Source organism: Chelonoidis abingdonii, chromosome 19, assembly GCF_003597395.2.
Source record: "Chelonoidis abingdonii isolate Lonesome George chromosome 19, CheloAbing_2.0, whole genome shotgun sequence".
Lineage (NCBI taxonomy): Eukaryota > Metazoa > Chordata > Testudines > Testudinidae > Chelonoidis > Chelonoidis abingdonii.
In genome coordinates this window covers 42,794,491-42,814,219 of record NC_133787.1, presented here as the reverse complement: position 1 = coordinate 42,814,219, position 19,729 = coordinate 42,794,491, and the positions used below count along the sequence as shown (strand labels likewise).

The window sequence follows — 19,729 nt, the reverse complement described above, 5'->3', positions numbered from 1 at the left end:
GGGATTGCAACTGCTTGGAGACAATGGTTCAAAATTCACAAATGATCTAGGAACAAATGAGAAATCGTCTTGAGGTAAACCGGATAAGTTCAATAAAACAAATTGCAAATCCTACTAGAAGGAAACAATCAGTTTCACAATCAGAATGGAGAAGACTGTCTAGAAAGAGTATGCAAAAGGATCTAGGGGTCATAGTGTGACACAAGCCTATATAAGAAATTAAAATAAATATCGACTAACACGGCTTAATTCCAGACTAACACGACATAATATAATATCCAGATAACACGGCTACCCCTCTGAGCTAAAATAATCAACAGTGTGATACTTTGCAAAAAAGCAAACTGATTCTGGGTATGTATTAACAGTCGTGTGTAAACAAGACACGAAATCATTTCTTCCCTCTACTCTCGCTGAGTTAGGCCTCAATGCTATATGTCCAGTTTCTGGCACCGCATTTCAAGAAAATTGGTAAATTGAAAGTCCAGGAAGAGCACAAGAATGATAAATTCTGAAACAACCATTAAGGAAGCTGAGATGTTCTTAGTTGGGAAAAGAGACAGAGGAATTATACATTTTTCAATCTAAAGGTGTCTCAGGAGGGGAGAAAACTGTCCACCTAGCCTCTATATAAACAAAACAATGGCTAAACTGCAGCAAGTATATTTAGGGACATTAGGAAAAAGTCCTAACTTCAGCTGTACATGGAATAAATTCCTACGAGTGATCCATCTCTAGAATTTAATATTATAAAATGTATCAGATGTCTAACAAGTCATTTGTCCCTTAGCAGGACGAACCATGACCTCTATCCTCCAGTCCTAGAGTCTTGATCTATGAAATAGGCCATCATCAGATCACTCCAAACGACGGATGGTAACTAAATTGTCACCTAGGTGCCTTACCTTCCTCATAGGACATTAGGGCTAACTTCAACAATTCAGAGTTCCATTGGAAGTGCCAGAGCACACATGCACATGCTCGTAATGCTTCTTTTCCTAGGTGGGCGCACTAAATCAATAGGGTCTAAGGCCTTTTATGAGCAGTGCGAGCTGTAATCTAGTTTCTTTCCACACCTTTGACCCTGACACTTCAACAATAGCCATGTTCATTTTCTCGACCCCTAACTGAGATGCCAAATCAGACCAAATTGCTCTAAACAGGGCATCACACCAAGGCTGGGTTTTCCACCTCTAAGGCAAACCAAACAGCCAACAACAGAACTTCTCTTTCACCCCACTGCTACCGGCAAGTCACCAAGCAATTCAACACTCCAGTCCCGTATCACACCATCCACACTCCTGAGGTGCACATGTTATATAAAACCAACACCCCAGTAAAAGAAAAAAGTCTCTCGATCCCAAACCAAAGCCCGACCATTCAATCAACCCCTTCAGATCTTACCCACCATTCACCGCTGTGCCAATCCTTTAGAATCAAATCAAAGTTTATTCTAAGAGGAAAAAATAGAGTGAGAGCTTAGAATTGGTAAATGAACATTACATACCCAAATGGCAAAGTTCTGTTTCAGCTTGTAGCAGTGATGAATAAACGTAGTTTAAATCCATTCTTGGGAGAACATCCCCCTCTGGGATGTCATCAAGTCCTTTGTGTAGCTCAGATGTAGCAAACCTCCAAGTAAAAGCAGACTGAAGACAAAATGGAGATGACCTTGCCTTATAAGATTTTCCAGTGTAAACACTCTTGTTCTACGTGGAAATTACAGCAAAATGGAGTTTGGAGTCACATTGGCCATTTTGCTCATCCAGTGAGTCACAGGCGATCCACCTCTCTAGGTCAACCTTGTGTATTGGATGTCTATGTAGCCACAATCAAGCAGGCTAAGCAGAGCTGACACCAGCCTGTCTGGGACTTTTTCCAGTAACACAGAACAAGTTTGAAATACAGACAATACACAGCCAATATTCATAACTTCAACTACAGAAATGATACAGACATACAGACAGCATAATCATAACCAGTAACCCGTAACCTGGTCTTAGACACCTTATATGACCCCCTTTACATAGGATTTGGTGCCACTACAGAACTGTGGTTGCAACCCATGTTCTATATGGTCCCAATTTATATCAATAACACCACACCATGTTCCACAAAATTATTAGCTCCTTTGTACAAATGAAGAAATGGAGGCTCAGAGAGGATGAGTGACTTGCTCAAGGTCATAAAACAATTCAGAACCAAATCCAGTGACTGAGTCCCCAGCCCAAGCCTAATCCATTACCCTGCATGGTCTCCTATGAAAGTCCTTTCACCTCTCTCTCCCTGTTGCGCCTGTCTAGTAACACTGCTGGGTTGGGCGACTGGTGGGAAATAGGTCATGGGCGTGCTGGTCCAGGGAAGGGGGAAGATGGGCAGTGCAAGTGGCACCTTGTTTGCAATGATCCAGGGGCAGGAGGGGAGGACAATGGCTGCCACAGACCATTTTGGCAAATTTCTGAAGTTCCTCTCACTGGCAAATTTAAGCTTTTTGTGATAATATTAGAAACCCAAGGTTAGAGAGCACCAATAGATGTCTGCACTCTGTGTCACTTGTCACTAGCTCTAACTTAACTGCCTAAAGCCCAAGGTGACAGAAACTTCACAAAAACCAGAGAGAATAAAAAACCCCAAACCCAACACTGCATTTCCCTCTGATGCAAAGGTGCATTTGTCTTCCCTGTCCCAGAACCCTTTGTGGTGTTGTTTCCTGCTGGTGTTTTTTGGGGGCAGGGGCTCTGAGCCTGATTCTCCATGCCTTTTGCAGGTGTGTATTCCTGTGCAGAATGGGTGTAAAATACCCCTCTTTTTGTGTAGGCCCTCTGATCAGGTAGTAAAGAGGGGAGACTCAAGCCCAGAGCTGGTCTTTGTTCTGTGAGATATTGTGCAGCTCTGTGATTACACCCAAGTAATAACAAATAATGACCTGACTTAATAAATATACTGTTATGACACGCTCGCATGCGCACACACACATCCCTCAGCAGCACATCCCTCATGCAATCTTAAGGCTCTGAACTCACACTCTGGCCTTTGAGATCTGACATTATCAGCTAGAATGGAGCCAAGTCTTTTGAGAAAGGCACTTGATGGAGCTGAAGATTTGCATGATGAGTGGGCATTCTGATGTTGTCTGCTACTGGGGAGTTGCTGGGGCTGTTGGGGAGGGGATGCTTGGTTAGCAAGTAGCTGATGCGTTCGGCTAACGCAGCGGGACACCCAGGGTTTTCAGACACATATCTCTTTTTGTATAACTAAATAAGCATGGGTTGAGCAGTACTGAAACAGTCTAACTTGGTGAGGAGCATGGGGAAATTCCCTCTTGCTGCAGGGAAACCAGAATGATCAGCATCACTCGCATTGTCTTCTTGGCCACTGCCAAAAGGATCACTACAGAGTGTGCCCAAGCTACTAAGCTAGCAGCCTCCAGTGCCTAGCTGGGGCACTAGGCTATGTAGCATGTATATAGTCTAGGGCCTGGTCTACACTAGTCGGTTATTTTGGAATTAGCTGAGTTAATTCGAAAAAAAACGATTTCATCCACATGACCAAACCAGTTTTTCGATTTAAAGGGCTCTTTATGCCGATTTCTGTACTCCACCTCGGCAAGTGGAGTAGTGCTTAAATCGAGATTGCAGTCCCAGGTTAAAGGTATTGTGGACGCAATTCGACGTCATTGGCCTTTGGGAGCTATCCCAGAATGCTCGCTTGTGACTGCTCTGGACAACACTCTCAACTCCGATGTACTAGCCAGGTGGGCAGGAAAAGCCCCGGGAACTTTTGAATTTCATTTCCTGTTTGGTCACCATCAGTACAGGTGACCACCAGCACAGCCCACCATCACAGGCAGCCATGCAAAGTCCACCATCACAAGAGACCATGCAGTCCCAGATTCGCAGACAACCTCCAGCATGGTCCGAACGGGAGGTACTGGATCTCATCACATGTTGGGGAGATGAATCTGTGATGGCAGAACTACGTTCCAAAAAAAAGGAACACAAATACGTAGGCTAAAGTCTCCAGGGCCATGATGGAAAGAGGCTACTCCAGGGACACACAGCAGTGTCGTACAAAAATCAAGGAGCTCAGGCAAGCGTATCAAAAAGCCAGAGAGGCAAACAGGCGATCTGGGTCACAGCCCCATAAATGCCGCTTCTACCGTGAGCTGCATGCAATTATGGGGGGTGACACCACCACTACACCACCACTGTCCGTGGACATCTGCAAGGGGGAGTTGCACGGAGCAAGGAGGATGAGTTATTGGAGGACGAAGAGGAGGAGGACAGTGCACAGGAAGCAAGTGGGGAATCCGTTTTCTCCCCAGCCAGGAACTATTCTTAACGCTGGATCCAACAGTCTCCCCCCACTGCCAAGGCGGGCTCCTGGACCATGACCCTGGAGAAGGTACTTCTGGTGAGTGAGAGCCTGGGCTGTTCATGTTTAGTTTAAAGGGCTCGTCCCTGCTCAGAGCCTCATTGAAGCCATGCTGTGGGTGTGGGGGTGGAGGGGGAGGGTGTTGTGTGAAGTGATCATCCCAAAGAACCCACAGGCCCTCCTGTTATATGGCAAATCCACCAGGCATTGCTTACTATGAGAAAGGGGGCCCGGCAGTTTGAAAGCATTGACATTAATGCAGAAGAAGCAGAACCCTGCGTGCCCCTAGACTGCCTACAAGCTGAATTCTGTTGCCTGGCTGTGGCAGGCACTTCAGTATAAGAAGCAAAATGCTAACTTCTACAGAAAGAACACGTGCTGTGTACTATGAAAAGACGGTTACTCACCTTTGTAACTGTTGTTCTTTAAGATGTGTTGCTCATATCCATTCCAATTAGGTGTGCGCGCGCCGCATGCATGTTCGCCAGAAGATTTTTACCCTAGCAACACTTGGTGGATCGGTTGGGTGCCCCCTGGAGTGGCACCGGATATATACCCCTGCCGACCCAACGGCCCTTCAGCTCCTTCTTCGCAGCTACTCCAACAGTAGGGAAGGAGGGCGGATTTGGAATGGATATGAGCAACACGTCTCGAAGCACAACAGTTACGAAGGTGAGTAACCATCTTTTCTGCTTCGAGTGCTTGCTCATATCCATTCCAGTTAGGTTATTCCCAAGCCTTACCTAGGCGGTGGGGTCAGAGTGAGATGTTGCAGAATGCAAAACTGCAGAGCCAAAGGCTGCATCATCTCTGGACTGTTGAGCCACAGAATAATGCGAAGCAAAAGTGTGGACCGAGGACCAGGTAACTGCACAACATATCTCCTGGATAGGTACACAAGCCAGGAAGGCGGCAGATGAAGCCTGAGCTCTGGTAGAATGCGCAGTGACGTGGCTTGGGGAAATATGAGCCAAATCATAACAAGTGCGGATGCACGCAGTCACCCAAGATGAGATCCTCTGAGAGGAAACAGGTAGGCCTTTCATTCGGTCTGCTACCACTGCTACAAAGAGTTGGGGCATTTTACGAAAGGGTTTTATCCGCTCAATATAAAATGTGAGCGCTCTACAGACGTTGTCCAGGGAGTTGCAATTGTTGCTCCTGTTGCATTGAGTGTGTGGCTTCAGGAAGAAGACCGGGAGAAGATGTCCTGCTTAACATGAAGGCCAAAACCACCTTAGGGAGGAATGCTGGATGTGCCACAACTGCATTTTGTCCCTGTGGAACAAGTGTACGGCAGATCCACCGTAAGAGCCCTAAGCTCGGAGATCATCTGGCCGATGTATGGCTACAAGGAAAGCTGTCTTCGAAGACAGGTAAGTGCGGAGCACGCTTGCTAATGGCTCGAATGGATGAAATAAGCCTAGTTAAAACGCAGGTTGAGGGTCCCAGGTCGGGCTGGGTGTGCGTACTTGGGGTATACGCGCTCCAAGCTCTTGAGGAACCTCAAAACAATAAAATGTGAGAACACGGAATGGCCATCTCTCCTGGGTGGAACAGTAGATGGCTGCCAAGTGTACCCTCAGTTGATGATACTGCTAGGCCCTGCTGTTTGAGAGACCAGAGGTAGTCCAAAATAGAGGAATCGAGACCTCAGTGGGAGTAAGATTGTGCATTTCGCACCAGCAGGGGAGAAACGCTTCCACTTGGCCAATTACGTTGAACTGGGTGGAAAGGTTTCCTGCGTACCCAGGAGAACTTGTTGTATTGATGCACAGCAGCTAACTCTGACTTGTTTAAGCCACTGCAGCAGCCACGCTGTCTGAGGTGAAGGCCTGCAGGTCTGGGTGGCGAAGCCTGCCGTGTTGCTGAAGTTATGAGTCTGTGGAGGGCAGAGTAATTGGGTTGGCTATCGACAGGTCAAGCAACGTGGTGTTACCAGTGCTGTCTGGGCCATGCTGGAGCGATCGGGTAGATTCATAGATTCTAGGACTGAAGGGACCTCGAGAGGTCCCGAGTTCGTCCCTGCCCTCATGACAGACCACCATACTGTCGAGACCATCCCTGGTAGACAGTTATCTAACCTACTCTTCAAATATCGTCCAGAGATGGAGATTCCACAAAGCTCCGTAGGCAATTTATTCCAGTCGTTTTAACTAGGCTTATTTCATCCATTCGAGCCATTAGAAGCAGTGCTCCGCACTCTACCTGTCTTAGGAAGAAGCTTTCCTTGTAGCCATCATCGGCCAGATGAGCTCCGACTATAGGGCATCTTACGGTGGATCTGCCGTACACTTGTCCCAGGGACAAAATGCAGTTGTGGCAAATCCAGCATTCACTCCCTATGGTGGTTTGGCCGCTTCATGTTAAGCAGGACATCTTCTCTCCGGTCTTTCTTCCTGAGCCACACACTCAATGCAGACAGAGAGCAACAATTGCAACTCCCTGGACATTTCTCCACATCTTTCTTGAAATGCGGTGCCCAGAACTGGACACAATACGCCAGTTGAGGCCTAACCAGCACAGAGTAGAGCGGAAGAATGACTTCTCGTGTCTTGTTTAGGTGCACTCTGTCCCTGCGGAGTTTTAGCAGGACCTTGTGAACCAGCGGGAATGGTGGGAAGGCATAAAGCAGCTGGCTTTTCCATGGCATCAGGAAAGCATCAGAGATTGATCCCGGGGAGAGATCTTGGAAGCAGCAGAACATCTGGCATTTTCTGTTCGTGCAGGAAGTGAACAGGTCTATATGGGGAAATCCCCACTTCTGGAAAACAGAATGAATAACCGTCCGGGTGGATTGACCACTCGTGAGACAGGAAGGACCTGCTGAGTTGATCTGCCAGAGTGTTCCGAACCCCTGGGAGAAAGGACGCTACCAGGTCTATCAAGTGGGCTATGCAAAAGTCCCAGAGTTGGATGGCTTCTTGACAAAGGGAGGAGGATCGTGTCCCTCCCTGCTTGTTTATGTAGTACATGGCCATTGTGTTGTCTGTGAACACTGAGACACAACGGCTTTGTAAATTTTGCTGGAACGCCTGGCACACCAGGTGGACTGCTCTCAGTTCTCAGACATTTACGTGTAATGCCAGCTCCAGAGATGACCAGAGGCCTTGAGTACGAAGGTGTCCGAGGTGAGCACCCCAGCCGACAGATGATGCGTCCGTCGTCAGGGACACTGAGGGCTGGGGCAAATGGAACGGCAGCACTGTACAGACCAGGGAGGGAGTTAGCCACCAGTCTAGGGAACCTAGGGTGCTCAGAGGAATGGTGACTATTGTGTCTATTGTGTCCCTGCCTGGCCGGTATACCGAGTTGAGCCAAGCTTGGAGAGGACAGAGGCGGAGTCTGGCGTATTTGGTTACGAACGTGCAGGCAGCCATGTGACCCAGGAGACCGAGACAAGTGCGAGCCGAGGTCATCGGGAAATTCTGTAGACCTCGGATGATTGTTGCCATCATCTGAAACTGTGGCTGCGGTAAGCAGGCCCTGGCTAGATTCGAGTCCAGGATAGCTCCTATATAAGTCTAACCTCTGCGTGGGAACCAAAGTGGATTTTTCTATATTGATCATCAGGCCTAGACGTGTGAATAGGCCCTTGACAATGCCCACATGCTGGGTGATGTGTCTCGGAGGCCCCTCGGATAAGCCAATCCTCCAGATACGGAAAAACGTGTATCCAACGTCAGTGGAGATAGGCGGCGACTACGGCCATACACTTTGTAAACACCCTTGGGACTGTGGAAAGGCTAAATGGCAGGACCATAAACTGGAAGCGCTGATGGTTGGCTACGAAGCAGAGGTACCTCCTGTGTGGAGGAAAAATGGCGATGTGAAAGTACGCGTCCTTCATATCGAGGGCGGCATACCAGTCTCCAGGATCCAAGGACGAGATAATGGTCCCCAGGGATACCATGCAGAACTTCAACTTTGTCATAAACTGGTTGAGTCCTCACAGGTCTAGGATAGGTTTGAGACCTCCCTTCAACTTGGGGATTAGGAAATAACGGGAGTAAACCGCTTGCCCCTTTCGTCCTTTGGTATCTCCTCTATAGCTTCCATGGCAAGGAGCGTCCGCATCTCTTGCAAGAGGAATTGCTCGTGAGAGGGGTCCCAGAAGAGGGACGGGGTTTGAGGGTGGGAGGGCGGGGTTGAAATAAATTGGAGGTGGTACCCATACTCCACCGTGCGTAGGACCCAGCAATCTGAAGTTAACTGGGACCACGCCAGGAGAAAGTAGGAGAGATGGTTGGAGAAGGGAGGAGAAGGATTCTGGCCTGTAACTGGTATGCCGCTCTCGGGCGCATCTTCAAAAGTTTGTCTTTGGTCCGGCTGGTGGTTTTGAGGGACCTTGATTTTGGCCCCCTTGGGGTCCTGATTGTCTTCTACGACCACCTCGGCCGTGCCACCTGCCAAAGTCCTGTCTTTGTCTAGGCGCAGAGTATGGGCGGTGAGGCTGGGGATGCAAAGGTCTACGTTGGGTCACCGGCATATGCATGCTGAGAGAGCGCATTATGATCCTGTTGTCCTTCAGGCTTTACAGCCTGGGGGCAGTCTTTTCTGAGAAGAGACCTTTACCATCAAATGGCAAGTCCTGAATGGTATACTGAAGCTCCGGTGGGAGGCTTGAAACCTGAAGCCATGAGATGTGCTCATGGCAACACCCGAGGCCAGAGTCCTGGCTGCTGAGTCAGCTGCATCCAACGAGGCCTGGAGGGAAGTTCTGGCCACCTTTTTCCCTTCCTCCAAGAGGGCAGAGAACTCTTGGTGGGAGCCTTGAGGGAGAAGCTCCGTAAACTTACCCACCGCTGCCCAGGTGTTATAATTATAGCGGCTAAGCAGGGCTTGTTGATTTGCCACCCAGAGCTGTAGGGCACCTGCCGAGTACACTTTGCGGCTGAGTAAGTCCATTCGCCTAGCCTCCTTCGACTTTGGGGCTGGCGCCTGCTGGCCATGGCGTTCTCTGTCATTAACAGACTGGACGACTAGCGAGCAGGGACAAGGATGGACATACAAGTACTAGTACCCTTTAGAGGGCACCATGTATTTACGCTCGATTCCCCTGGCCGCAGGAGGGATAGAGGCTGGAGACTGCCATATAGTATTGGCATTGGCCTGGATGGTCTGAATCAACGGTAGGGCCACTCTGGTGGGGGCATCCGCCGACAGAATGTCCACTACTGGGTCCTCTACCTCCGGGACCTCCTCCACCTGGAGGTTCATATTGAGTGCTACCCTCCTCAGGAGGTCTTGATGGGCTCTCAGGTCGATTGGAGGAGGGCCCGAGGAGGATGTTCCTGCCACCGCCTCATCTGGAAAAGAGGAAGAGGAGATGCCAGGGACGAGCGGGTCCTGTGTGGCCTCTTGCTCTTGAGCGACCTCCTGCTCCAGTGGAACCTAGGAGTCCGGTGGGTGAACTGGGGCTTCCTCCGTAGCAGTCGGAGGAGGACGGCTAACTGTCGCCTCTGACACTCGGTGCTCTGATGGGACAGAGGGGGACAGAACTACTGGTACGCCTTGGTCCTGGTGGTACGCCCAAGGTGTCCAGAAAGATCACTGACGGGGGCCTTGGTCCTGGGCCTGGGTCTCCTGGAAGACTCTGGTGGGCACATCAGAATTGCGGTCCTGTGCATAAGAGCTGTCCGCATGGGACGACACTGATGCGTGTCTGGATGGCCATGGAGGGGCTGAAAAGCCCTGGGCAGAGTCTCTGTCCTAGCGCACGTTGCTTTACTCAGCACCCGGTACCGGTACCGGGAGGCATACCGGTACCGGGGACGAGATCAGGACCTGCGACTGGAGCGGTGCCGGGAGGTTGACCAAGATCTCGAGGCTCAACGTCGGGAGTGGCTACAGGAGTCACGGTGCCTGGAGCGGTGCCAGGAGCTGGAGCGGTGCCGAGAGTAGCGGGCCGGTGAACAGGATACTGAACTGTGCCACGAGTGTGACCGGTACCAAGGAGAACAGTGCCGGGACTGCGAGTAGAGTCGGGAGCGAGAGCGCCGATGGGACCTAGAACGTCTGCTGTACCAACAGAGGATGGTCTTATCAAGGCAGGCTTGCCGATACACTGTATTATCTGCACCGGCGGAGCCGGCGGTTGAGGCAGCGTCGACTCTGTCATGGCAATCAGATCCCTCGCCGTTGAGAATGTCTCTGGCATGGATGGAATAGTAAGCTCAACCACGGCTCGCGCCGGGAAGCTGACAGGCACTGGACTCGACGGCCCTTGTGCGACCGGAATCGACGGTGCCGACGTCGTCGGTGCCGTGGCAGATGTCAGTGCTGGGCGATCCGACTTAGACGAGCTCTCTGGCTGCGGTGCAGGTAGCACGGAAGCAGCAGGAGTCTTAGGCTTTCTCGACCTCGGGGAGAGGGAGTGGTGCCGAGTCGACTTCGGTGCTGGCGACGGCCAGTGCTGAGAGGCCTTGGTAGTACCGGCGCGGTCTGGTGCCGAGGAGGCGCTTCAGCCCGCCGATTGACCAGCGTTTGGTGCCGAAGGCGGAGGGGTAAGAGCCGCCTCCATGAGGAGCTGTTTTAGCCGAAAGTCCCACTTCTTTTTTGTTCTTGGCTTAAAAGCCTTGCAAATGTGACACTTATCTGTCAGGTGAGATTCCCTGAAGCACTTAAGACAGGAGTCTTGTGGATCTCCTGTCGGCATCAGCTTGTGACAGGCCGAGCACAGTTTGAAACCCGATGAACCGGGCATGGGCCCCGGCACTGGGTGCGGGGAAGGGGCTAATCCCCGAACCCCTCTTAACTATAACACTAACTATGAACGATAAAAATTAACTATAACTATATAACTTTGAACTATATACACAAAAATAACTAGAGAACTACGAGTAGCTAGGGAGGTGGAGGTCAGTAAAACCGCACTCCACTGTCCAACAACGGACGACGGGTGTAAAAGAACGGAAGGGCCGTTGGGGTCGGCAAGGTAATAGTCACGATGCCATATGGGCCACTCAGGGACGCCCAGCCGACCCACCGAGTGTTGCTAGTAAAAATCTTCCGGCGAACGTGCCGGCAGCGGGCGCGGCACACCAATTGAAATCGATATGAGCAAGCACTCGAAGAATTGCCTGTTTCACTGAGAAAGAGTGTGCCCTTTGTTCTCTGAAATGTATCTTTTAAAATACTACCCTCCATTTTTCTCCTCCCGCAGGTGCAAATGTTTCAATGCAGCCCCTATCTACTCCATCCCAGAGGCTGGTCCAGATTAGAAGGCAGAAAAAAAGAACTCGGGACGACATGTTTGCTGAGCTCATGCAGTTCATCTGCACTGATAGGGCCCAGCTGAATGCATGGAGGCAAACAATTGCGGAGTCCTGTAAAGCATTACAGGAACACAAAGAGATGATGGAAGCGTGCAGCGAGAGCAGGCAGGATGCTATGGTCAAGCTCATGGGGGAACAGACTGACATGCTGCACTGGATCTAATGCGGGAAAGGCAGCAAGACCACAGACTGTCTCTGCAACCCCTGTATAACCGCCCTCCCTCCTCCCTAAGTTCCATAGCCTCCTCACCCAGACACCCAAGAACATGAGGGGGGAGGCTATGGGGACCCACACATTCAACCCCAGAGGATTGCCCAAAGCAGCAGAAAGCTGGCATATGTGAACTTTTGAATTGGTTTCTGGACTTGTCCTTCCCTCCTTCTCCACCCCCCTAACCCAATTACCGCCCCCCCATCTACCTTCTGATTTCTCTAAGTGTGTCGTGCAACAAATAAAGAACGTTTTTTAAACAACTGTGACTTTATTTCCTTTCAGATACATAGGGGGTGGGTAACTTCAAGAGAAACAAACAACTGCCACAGCATACCCTGCCCAGTCATGAAACTGCTTTCAAAGCTTCTCTGATGTGCTGTGCGTCCTGCTGCGCTCTTCTAATCGCCCTGTTGTCTGACTGTGCGAAATTGGCCACCAGGAAAGTTGCCTCAGCCTCCCATCCCACCATAAACGTCTCCCCCTTACTCTCACAGACATTGTGGAGCACACAACAAGCAGCAATTACAACTGGAATATCGGTTGTGCTGAGATCTGAGTCAGTAAACTGCACCAGCGCCCTTTCAAACATCCAAAAGCACAGTCTACCACAATTGTGCACTTGCTCAGCCTACAGTTGAACTGCTCCTTACTACTGTCCAGGGTGCCTGTGTATGGCTTCATGAGCCATTGCATTAAGGGGTAGGCTGGGTCCCTAAGGATAACTATGGACATTTCACCATCCCCAACAGTAATTTTCTGGTCTGGGAAGTAAGTCCCTTCCTGTAGCTGTCCAAAGAGACCAGAGTTCTTGAAGACGTGAGCGTCATGTGCCTTTCCCGGCTATCCCACGTTGATGTCGGTGGAACATCCCTTGTGATCCACCAGTGCTTGCAGCACCACGGAAAAGTACCCCTTGCGGTTTACTTACTGGCCGCCCCAGTGTGCCGGGGCCAAGATAGGGATATGCGTTCCGTCTATCGCCTCACCGCAGTTACGGAACCCCAGCGCATTAAAGCCATCCACAATGGTCTGCACATTTCCCAAAGTCACTACCCTTGATAGCAGCTGGTCAATGATTGCGTTGGCTACTTGCAGCACAGCAGCCCCACTCCAAACTGATGCCCGACAGCTGTCAGTCTTTGCAAGCTTCCACAGGACTATGGCCACTCGCTTCTCAACTGTGAGGGCTGCTCTCATTTTGGTGTCTTTGCGCTTCAGGGCAGGGGATAGCAAAGTTTCATGAAAGAGGCCCTACGCATATGAAAGTTTCGCAGCCACTGGGAATCATCCCAGACCTGCAACACTATGCGGTCCCACCAGTCTGTGCTTATTTCCCAGGCCCAGAATCGGCATTCCACGGCATGAACCTGCCCCAGCACCACCAGGATCTCCCAATCGCCACATGCCGTGCTTCTAGAAACATCTGTGTTCATGTCCTCATCAGTATAGTAATCACACTATCGTCGCTTCCTCGCCCGCATTTGCAGGTACTGCACACACTGCTGGATAATGTGCAAAGTATTTACAATGGTCAAAACTGCAGTGGAGATCTGAGCGGGCTCCATGCTTGCCACGCTATGGCGCCTACACAGGTAATCCTGGAAAAAGGGTGTGAAACGTAGGAGAGCTGCTCAGTTCAAGATAGCCAACAAAAGGCGGGAAGTGGTTGCCTTTTGTAGTGTTTGCCGTAGCTTTCACGGAGGGAGGAGCGAGTGACAACACACACCCAGAAACACCGGCGAGAATGTTTTTGCCCCATCGTGCACTGGGAGCTCAACTCAGAATTCCAATTGGCAGCAAGGACTCAGGGAACTGTGGGATAGCTTCGATGCCAGCTTCGGTACTGTGGACGCACTCCGCTGAATTCACATGCTTTAGTGGGGACACACAACACTGAATATATAAAATACGATTCCAAAAATTCGAATAGAATAATTTCGAATTAATTTCGTACTGTAGACATACCCTAGGAGGGGCTCAAGCTAGAAGAAATGAGGTGAGTTCTGAAGATGACAGACACTTTGATTTTCAAAAGTGATGATGCAAAGTTGCAGATCCTATAAATTTCAGCTGGAATTATGGATGCTCGGCACCTCTGAAAATGAGAACCTAAGTTTCTAGAGAGGGAAGGCCCAAGCTGCAGAATGCTACAGCTCCTGATACTTTATTTATATGGAGTTAAATTCAAGCCTGCTTCTACAGGGAAAAGAGGAAAGCCCAGGTAAAAGAGGTGAGAACGTGACAGGCCATAGCATGAAGGGAGTTGATTGGGGCCACACTGCAAATAAATGCAACCAAAGACAATGGAGGCAGAGAAAGCTTTCACTTACCATCTGCCTGAGGCATTGCACTGTGGTCTCCAGCAGGTGCTTCTCCTCCAGTTGACTGACTGCCTCCAAATCCTTCAGGGAAATTTCATGGTGAAGGTCTGTGATTATCTCCTGCAGCTCCCGAATCTTAGCTTCCTTCTCCAGAATCTAGGAAAGCAAAAAAGTGAAAGCACAGTGCGCCGGAATAGATAATGGGGAAGCAAAAAGAGCATTAGTAACAGGTCTGTGTTCTGCACCACAACCACAGAATTTGCCATGAAATTCCCTGCTGGCTGCAGCATTGTGCTCCAGAATCTTTCATTTAAACAATGTTTCTAGTCCCATGGTTTTGTGGAGACTTAAAATGTACATCAAGTGTAAATCAATCCACAATTGAGTCCTGATACTACAGATAACCCAAAACAGTGTCCTGAAAAGTGAGAGTTATCCCATTCGGCACAATGGGTTGTTAATTCTGTAACCTAAAGATACCTGTTTAAAAGTTAACAGTATTAGTTATTTCACTGCTGATCATTTTAGCAGAAATATCCAGCTAATGTGTTAAGTCCACAGTGCAAAAATGCCATGGACAAGCTCAGGTTCCAAAAGGACCAAAATGCCCCTACCCAGCAGCCAAAACTTCCAGCATTCACCGCTGACAATTTCCACAAATAGGCACTGCTCCCCTAAATTGGTAATTCACAGGATAAAATGCTCATCCCCTTGACACTAAATATGCACCAGGTAACAACAGGATAACAAAATAAACTGAAACCCCGGCCCCATCCCCTCCTTAGGAACCTGGGAAAAAAGATAGGCTTGGCAGGTCAACAGAACCGGACTCTGGCAGCAAAGGGAGAAGCAAATTCCAAAGGGAAAGGGTCTCACACAGAGAACTCCCTGCTAACAGCTCCCCCCAGTTATAACAAGGGAGCCCCAGCCTGAAGCACGGTTGCTGATGGCCAATGTGACAGTAAATGTTCCTTTCAGTAACCAGGTCCCTAACCATTTAGAGCTTCACAGGTAAACACCAATACCTCAACATCTAGTCAGAAATGCACTGGCAGCCAGCCTGGAACCCAGAGCACGGGTGCAACATGGTCCTGGTCAGAAACTCCTCTTAATAAGTGGGCCGATACATCCTGCTCCAGCTTATTTTCTGGCTGGTCCACCTAGACTGCATTGCAGCCCCTTAATCTGAGTGACAAAAGCAGATGTAACAGCAGCAAGGTCCTGCATAAAAGAATAAAGGTTACATTTTCTCTTCATGAATAGATGGGAAAGTGCTCTGGTTACAGGCTGGAGGAGATGAAGGATGTATAGGAGGATTTGCTTTGAATAACTCTCCACTGTTGTCATAAACAGATAGTTGAAGTTAATAAAACAGAAGTACTTTATATTTTTTTTGACTGTAAAGGGTTAACAAGTTCAATGAGCCTGGCTGTCACCTGACCAGAGGACCAATCAGAGGACAGGATACTTTCAAATCTTGAGGGAGGGGAGTTTTTGTGTGTGCTGTTAGAATTCGGTTGTTGTTTTCCCTGGGGCTCAGAGGGACCAGACGTGCAACCAGGTTTCTCTCCAATCTCCCTGATACAGGTTTTTATGTGCTCAGAATAGTAAGTCATAGGTAGATAAGGCGAGTTAGGCTTATGTTTGTTTTCTTTATTTGCAAATGTGTATTTGGCTGGGAGGATTTTAATTTGTACTTGAATACTTAGGCTGGGAGGGTATTCCCAGTGTCTATAGCTGAAACACCCTGTACCTAATTCATTTTAAATTTACAAAGATATTTTTTTTTTTTCTCTTTAATTAAAAGTTTCTTGTTTAAGAACCTGATTGTTTTTTTTATTCTGGTGAGACCCCAGGGACGGGGTCTGGATCCACCAGGGAATTGGTGGGGAAAGGGAGGGAAGGAGGAGAGAAAGGCAATTTTTCTCTCTGTGTTAGGATTACTTTCTCTCTCAGGAAGAGTCTGGGAGGGGAAAGAAGGAGGGAGGAAGGTGAATTGTCCTCTCTTTTTGTGATTCAAGGAGTTTGAATCACAGTGATCTTCCAGGGTAACCCAGGGAGGGGAAGTCTGGGAGAGGCAACGGTGGGGGAAAGGGTTTACTTTCCTTGTGGTAAGATCCAGAGGATCTGGGTCTTGGGGTTCCCCGGGCAAGGTTCTGGGGGGACCAGAGTGTACTAGGCACGGAAATTCCTGGTTGGTGGCAGCACTACAAGTACTAAGCTGGTAACTGAGCTTAGAGGAATTCATGCTGGTACCTCATCTTTTGGACGCTAAGGGTTCAGAGTGGGGAATTATACCATGACAACTGTCTATCCATAGTCATGCTGAAAGGTGACCTGTCAGGCTGGAGGGAGGTTACTAGTGGAGTTCCTCAAGGATTGTTTTTTATTTTCATTAATGACCTTGGCACAAAAAGTGGGAGTGTGCTAATAAAATCTGCATATGGCACTAAGTTGGGAGGTATTGCCAATGCAGAGGAGGACAGGAATATCATACAAGAAGATCTGGATGACCTTGAAAGCTGAAATAATAGAAAATGGATGAAATTTAATAGTGCAAAGTCATTTACTTAGGGACAAACAAGAAGAATTTTTGCTATAAACTGGGGATGTATCATTTGGGGGTGACAGAGGAGGAGAAACATATGGGTGTATTGGTCAATCACAGGATGCCTAGGAGCTGCTAATGTGATTGCGGTTGTGAAAAAGGCTAATGCAAGGAAGGTATTTCCGGTAGGGATAGGGAAGTGTTATTACCAATGTACAAGGCACTGGTGAGACCTCATCTGGAATACTGTGGGCAATTCTGGCCCCCCATTTAAGAAAGATTAATTCAAACTGGAACAGGTGCAGAGAAGGGAAACTAGGATGATCAGTGGAATAGAGAACCTACCTTATAAGAAGAGACTTAAAAAGCTTGGCTTGGTTAACCTAACCAAAAGAAGGCTGAGGGGAGATATGATTACCCTTTATAAACATACAAGAGGCAGAAACACCAGGGAGGGACAGGAGTTATTGAAATTAAGGGCCAATGTTGGCACAAGAACAAAAAGATATAAACTAGACATCAAAAATTTAAGCTAGAAATTAGACAAAATGTGACCTTAAAGTTTGAGTCTAGAGCGAAAACCAGAGTTATGGGCCTGGACAGGCAGCGTGACCTGGGCTAGAATGGAAGAGGATTCAACGTTAAAGAGGTCTGACTCCTCCGCGACCACCTCAATCTGTAGGTTCAAGTTAGCAACCACCTGTTCCTTGAAGTCATTGGGGGGATTGCGCTTTTGGGAGGGAACCGCAACTGCTTCATCTAGGGACGATGACAACGACTGCACCACCTTCTCCTCTCTCTCCGGGGATGGCTCCTTTGGTGCTGGGGTTTGGTGTGCTGCCCAACATTGGATTCAGCATCATGTTCCGACTCCGGTGCTGGTGGTGCCAGGCCAGTTTGTCTGAGGCAGCCAGGGAGGGCTGGTGGGAACAGGGGATCAGCATTACTGGCATGCCCCACAGATTCCAATACAGCCACTGAGCGGGCCAGCCACTGTCCCTGCTGCCACGTTGTCACTGCAGGTGCCACGCCAGTTTCACGAGTCAGCAGTAAATCACCCCTTCTTGGCGAGGCACTGAATTCCCAGTTTGACTCAGACCATTGCTCTTCTGGCGACCAGGGCGGAGCTGTCGAGGCCTGAGTTTGCTGACTGCCTCTGGTCAGCGACCAGCGAGGCAAGGGTGAGAAATGGTGCCTACCTGATGAACGGCACCAAGGTGAAGGGATCGGTGCCATGACAAGGAGCATCTCCCACCCTTGGGCAGGGATAGACATCTGGGAGACTGTCTGGGCAAAGGCGACCTGAGCCGCAGCGATCTCTGATGGGAAGTTCGCCGGTATCAGTGGTACAGGGACTGGTGCCTTGACTCCGGTGTCCCATGTCTTGCAGGTGGAGAGTGCGCTGATGACCTGGGCCTTCTAGTCAGAGACCTAGGATACGGTGCTGGGGTCCAAGGCTGCGGTGACAGTCCGGTTACTGAGGGTGTTCCACTGCCTATGGGATGGTCCCATTATCAGCTTGCCCTTAGATGTTGGGGTCTTAGCTGAGTCTGCCGCCTGGTGTGGCACCTGCAGTGCCGGTCGGCTTACTTGTTCTTTAGCCACCGGAAACGCTTCAGGCAATGAGGGCTCTGGGAGACACTGGGGTCCCCTGCTATTTGCCAGAGGTGGCTCCCTGGCCAGGCTGGGGAGGTCTGATCTCAGCAGTACCCCATGAAGCCTCAGGGTGGGCACATGGCCTGACATTGGTCCTTTGCTCAAAGCCCCTTTACTTTCTGGAGCTCTTCTTCTTTTGCCACTTCTTAGGCATCAGCAAGGGGCAATGGTGCTGGGCGGAGCCCTGTGCCAGTGGTGCACTCCGCGCCAAAGTGCTTGGTGTGGGGTCCATGCGGGAGGGCTCAGATGCAGGACAAAGAGCAGCCTCCATGATAATTTAAGGAAACCCCTTAGAGTGGAGTGGGAAGTTTAAGGTTTCACAGCCAAGCAAGGAGACAGGTAGGGTTTTGGTCACCCAGGAAGAAAAGGGAGATGGGAGGAAGCTGAAGCTTTTGGTTCTGGAGAGGGCAAACACCTCATCAGTCTCTCCCTCTTTTTGAGCAGGGGTAGTTGTAAAATGGTCTTTAACATTTGCCAAAGCATAAGGGATTTGTATTGCTTATTCTCAAGCCCAGCAAACTACAGCAGCTTCCAGGCGTCCCATCCTAATAGTCACCTACAGCACACTGGACATTCTCACCAGCGGATGCTCCCACACTGTGGCAAGCAGAAGGGCAATGAGCTGCTCATTCTGTCAGAAACTCCTTCCTCATCACTCAGACTGAGGAGAGGGGGCCGGGCTTCACGCTGCCATACAGTCTTCAGTGAAAGCACAACTGTTCCAGAGGCAGGGTGAGGTTTGCACAAGTGACCATACCTGGGGACTCAGAACAGTCCTCTGTGTAGCTGTGGTACAGCTGAGGACACTGCACACCTACTGAATGGCTGCTCGTCGTGTGCAGGTCTACCTGTCTGACTTTTCAGACTGCACTGTTGACCCCAAGGCTCCTGAATGGCAGAAGTGTCTGATGTCCACCTAAGCTCTTTTAACACTCCCCTCCTTTGGATTCATATATGTCTGTTGCCCTATTTTATATTTTGAACTTTTTTCCATCTTTATTTTCCCACTTGTGCATTCATTAATAATGGTATATTCAACAATGGTCCAGAAAGCACATTAGAGCTTGAAGTTTCTATTAAAAGCATCAGCAACAAAAGAGTTAATGCTGAAATCCTATAATCACATTAGGTTTCAGAGTCAACTATTCATTTCATTGAACGGGGCAGTTTACACTTATGAGAGCTATTGTTTCAGAAAATATTTTATTGGTTCAAATGGTAAAGATTCTCTTTGCAGTCATAAGCTCCACTTAAGCCTTTGATTCTGGAGCACAATTATTTGTCATTTGCACACCTATATATTAACTACAAAATTTCACACTCATAACATCACAGGTCT

The 19,729-nt window shown here is 49.2% G+C and overlaps 1 protein-coding gene across 1 annotated transcript in view; it reads right to left on the bottom strand.

Moving 5' to 3' along the window:
* LOC116838685 (uncharacterized) overlaps window positions 1-19,729 on the bottom strand; it is a 383,139-nt gene that overhangs the window by 125,217 nt on the left and 238,193 nt on the right. Inside the window, exon 6 of the mRNA XM_075073854.1 lies at window positions 14,196-14,342. Coding sequence (XP_074929955.1) covers window positions 14,196-14,342 — 147 coding nt within the window. The remainder of the gene's footprint in view (window positions 1-14,195; window positions 14,343-19,729) is intronic.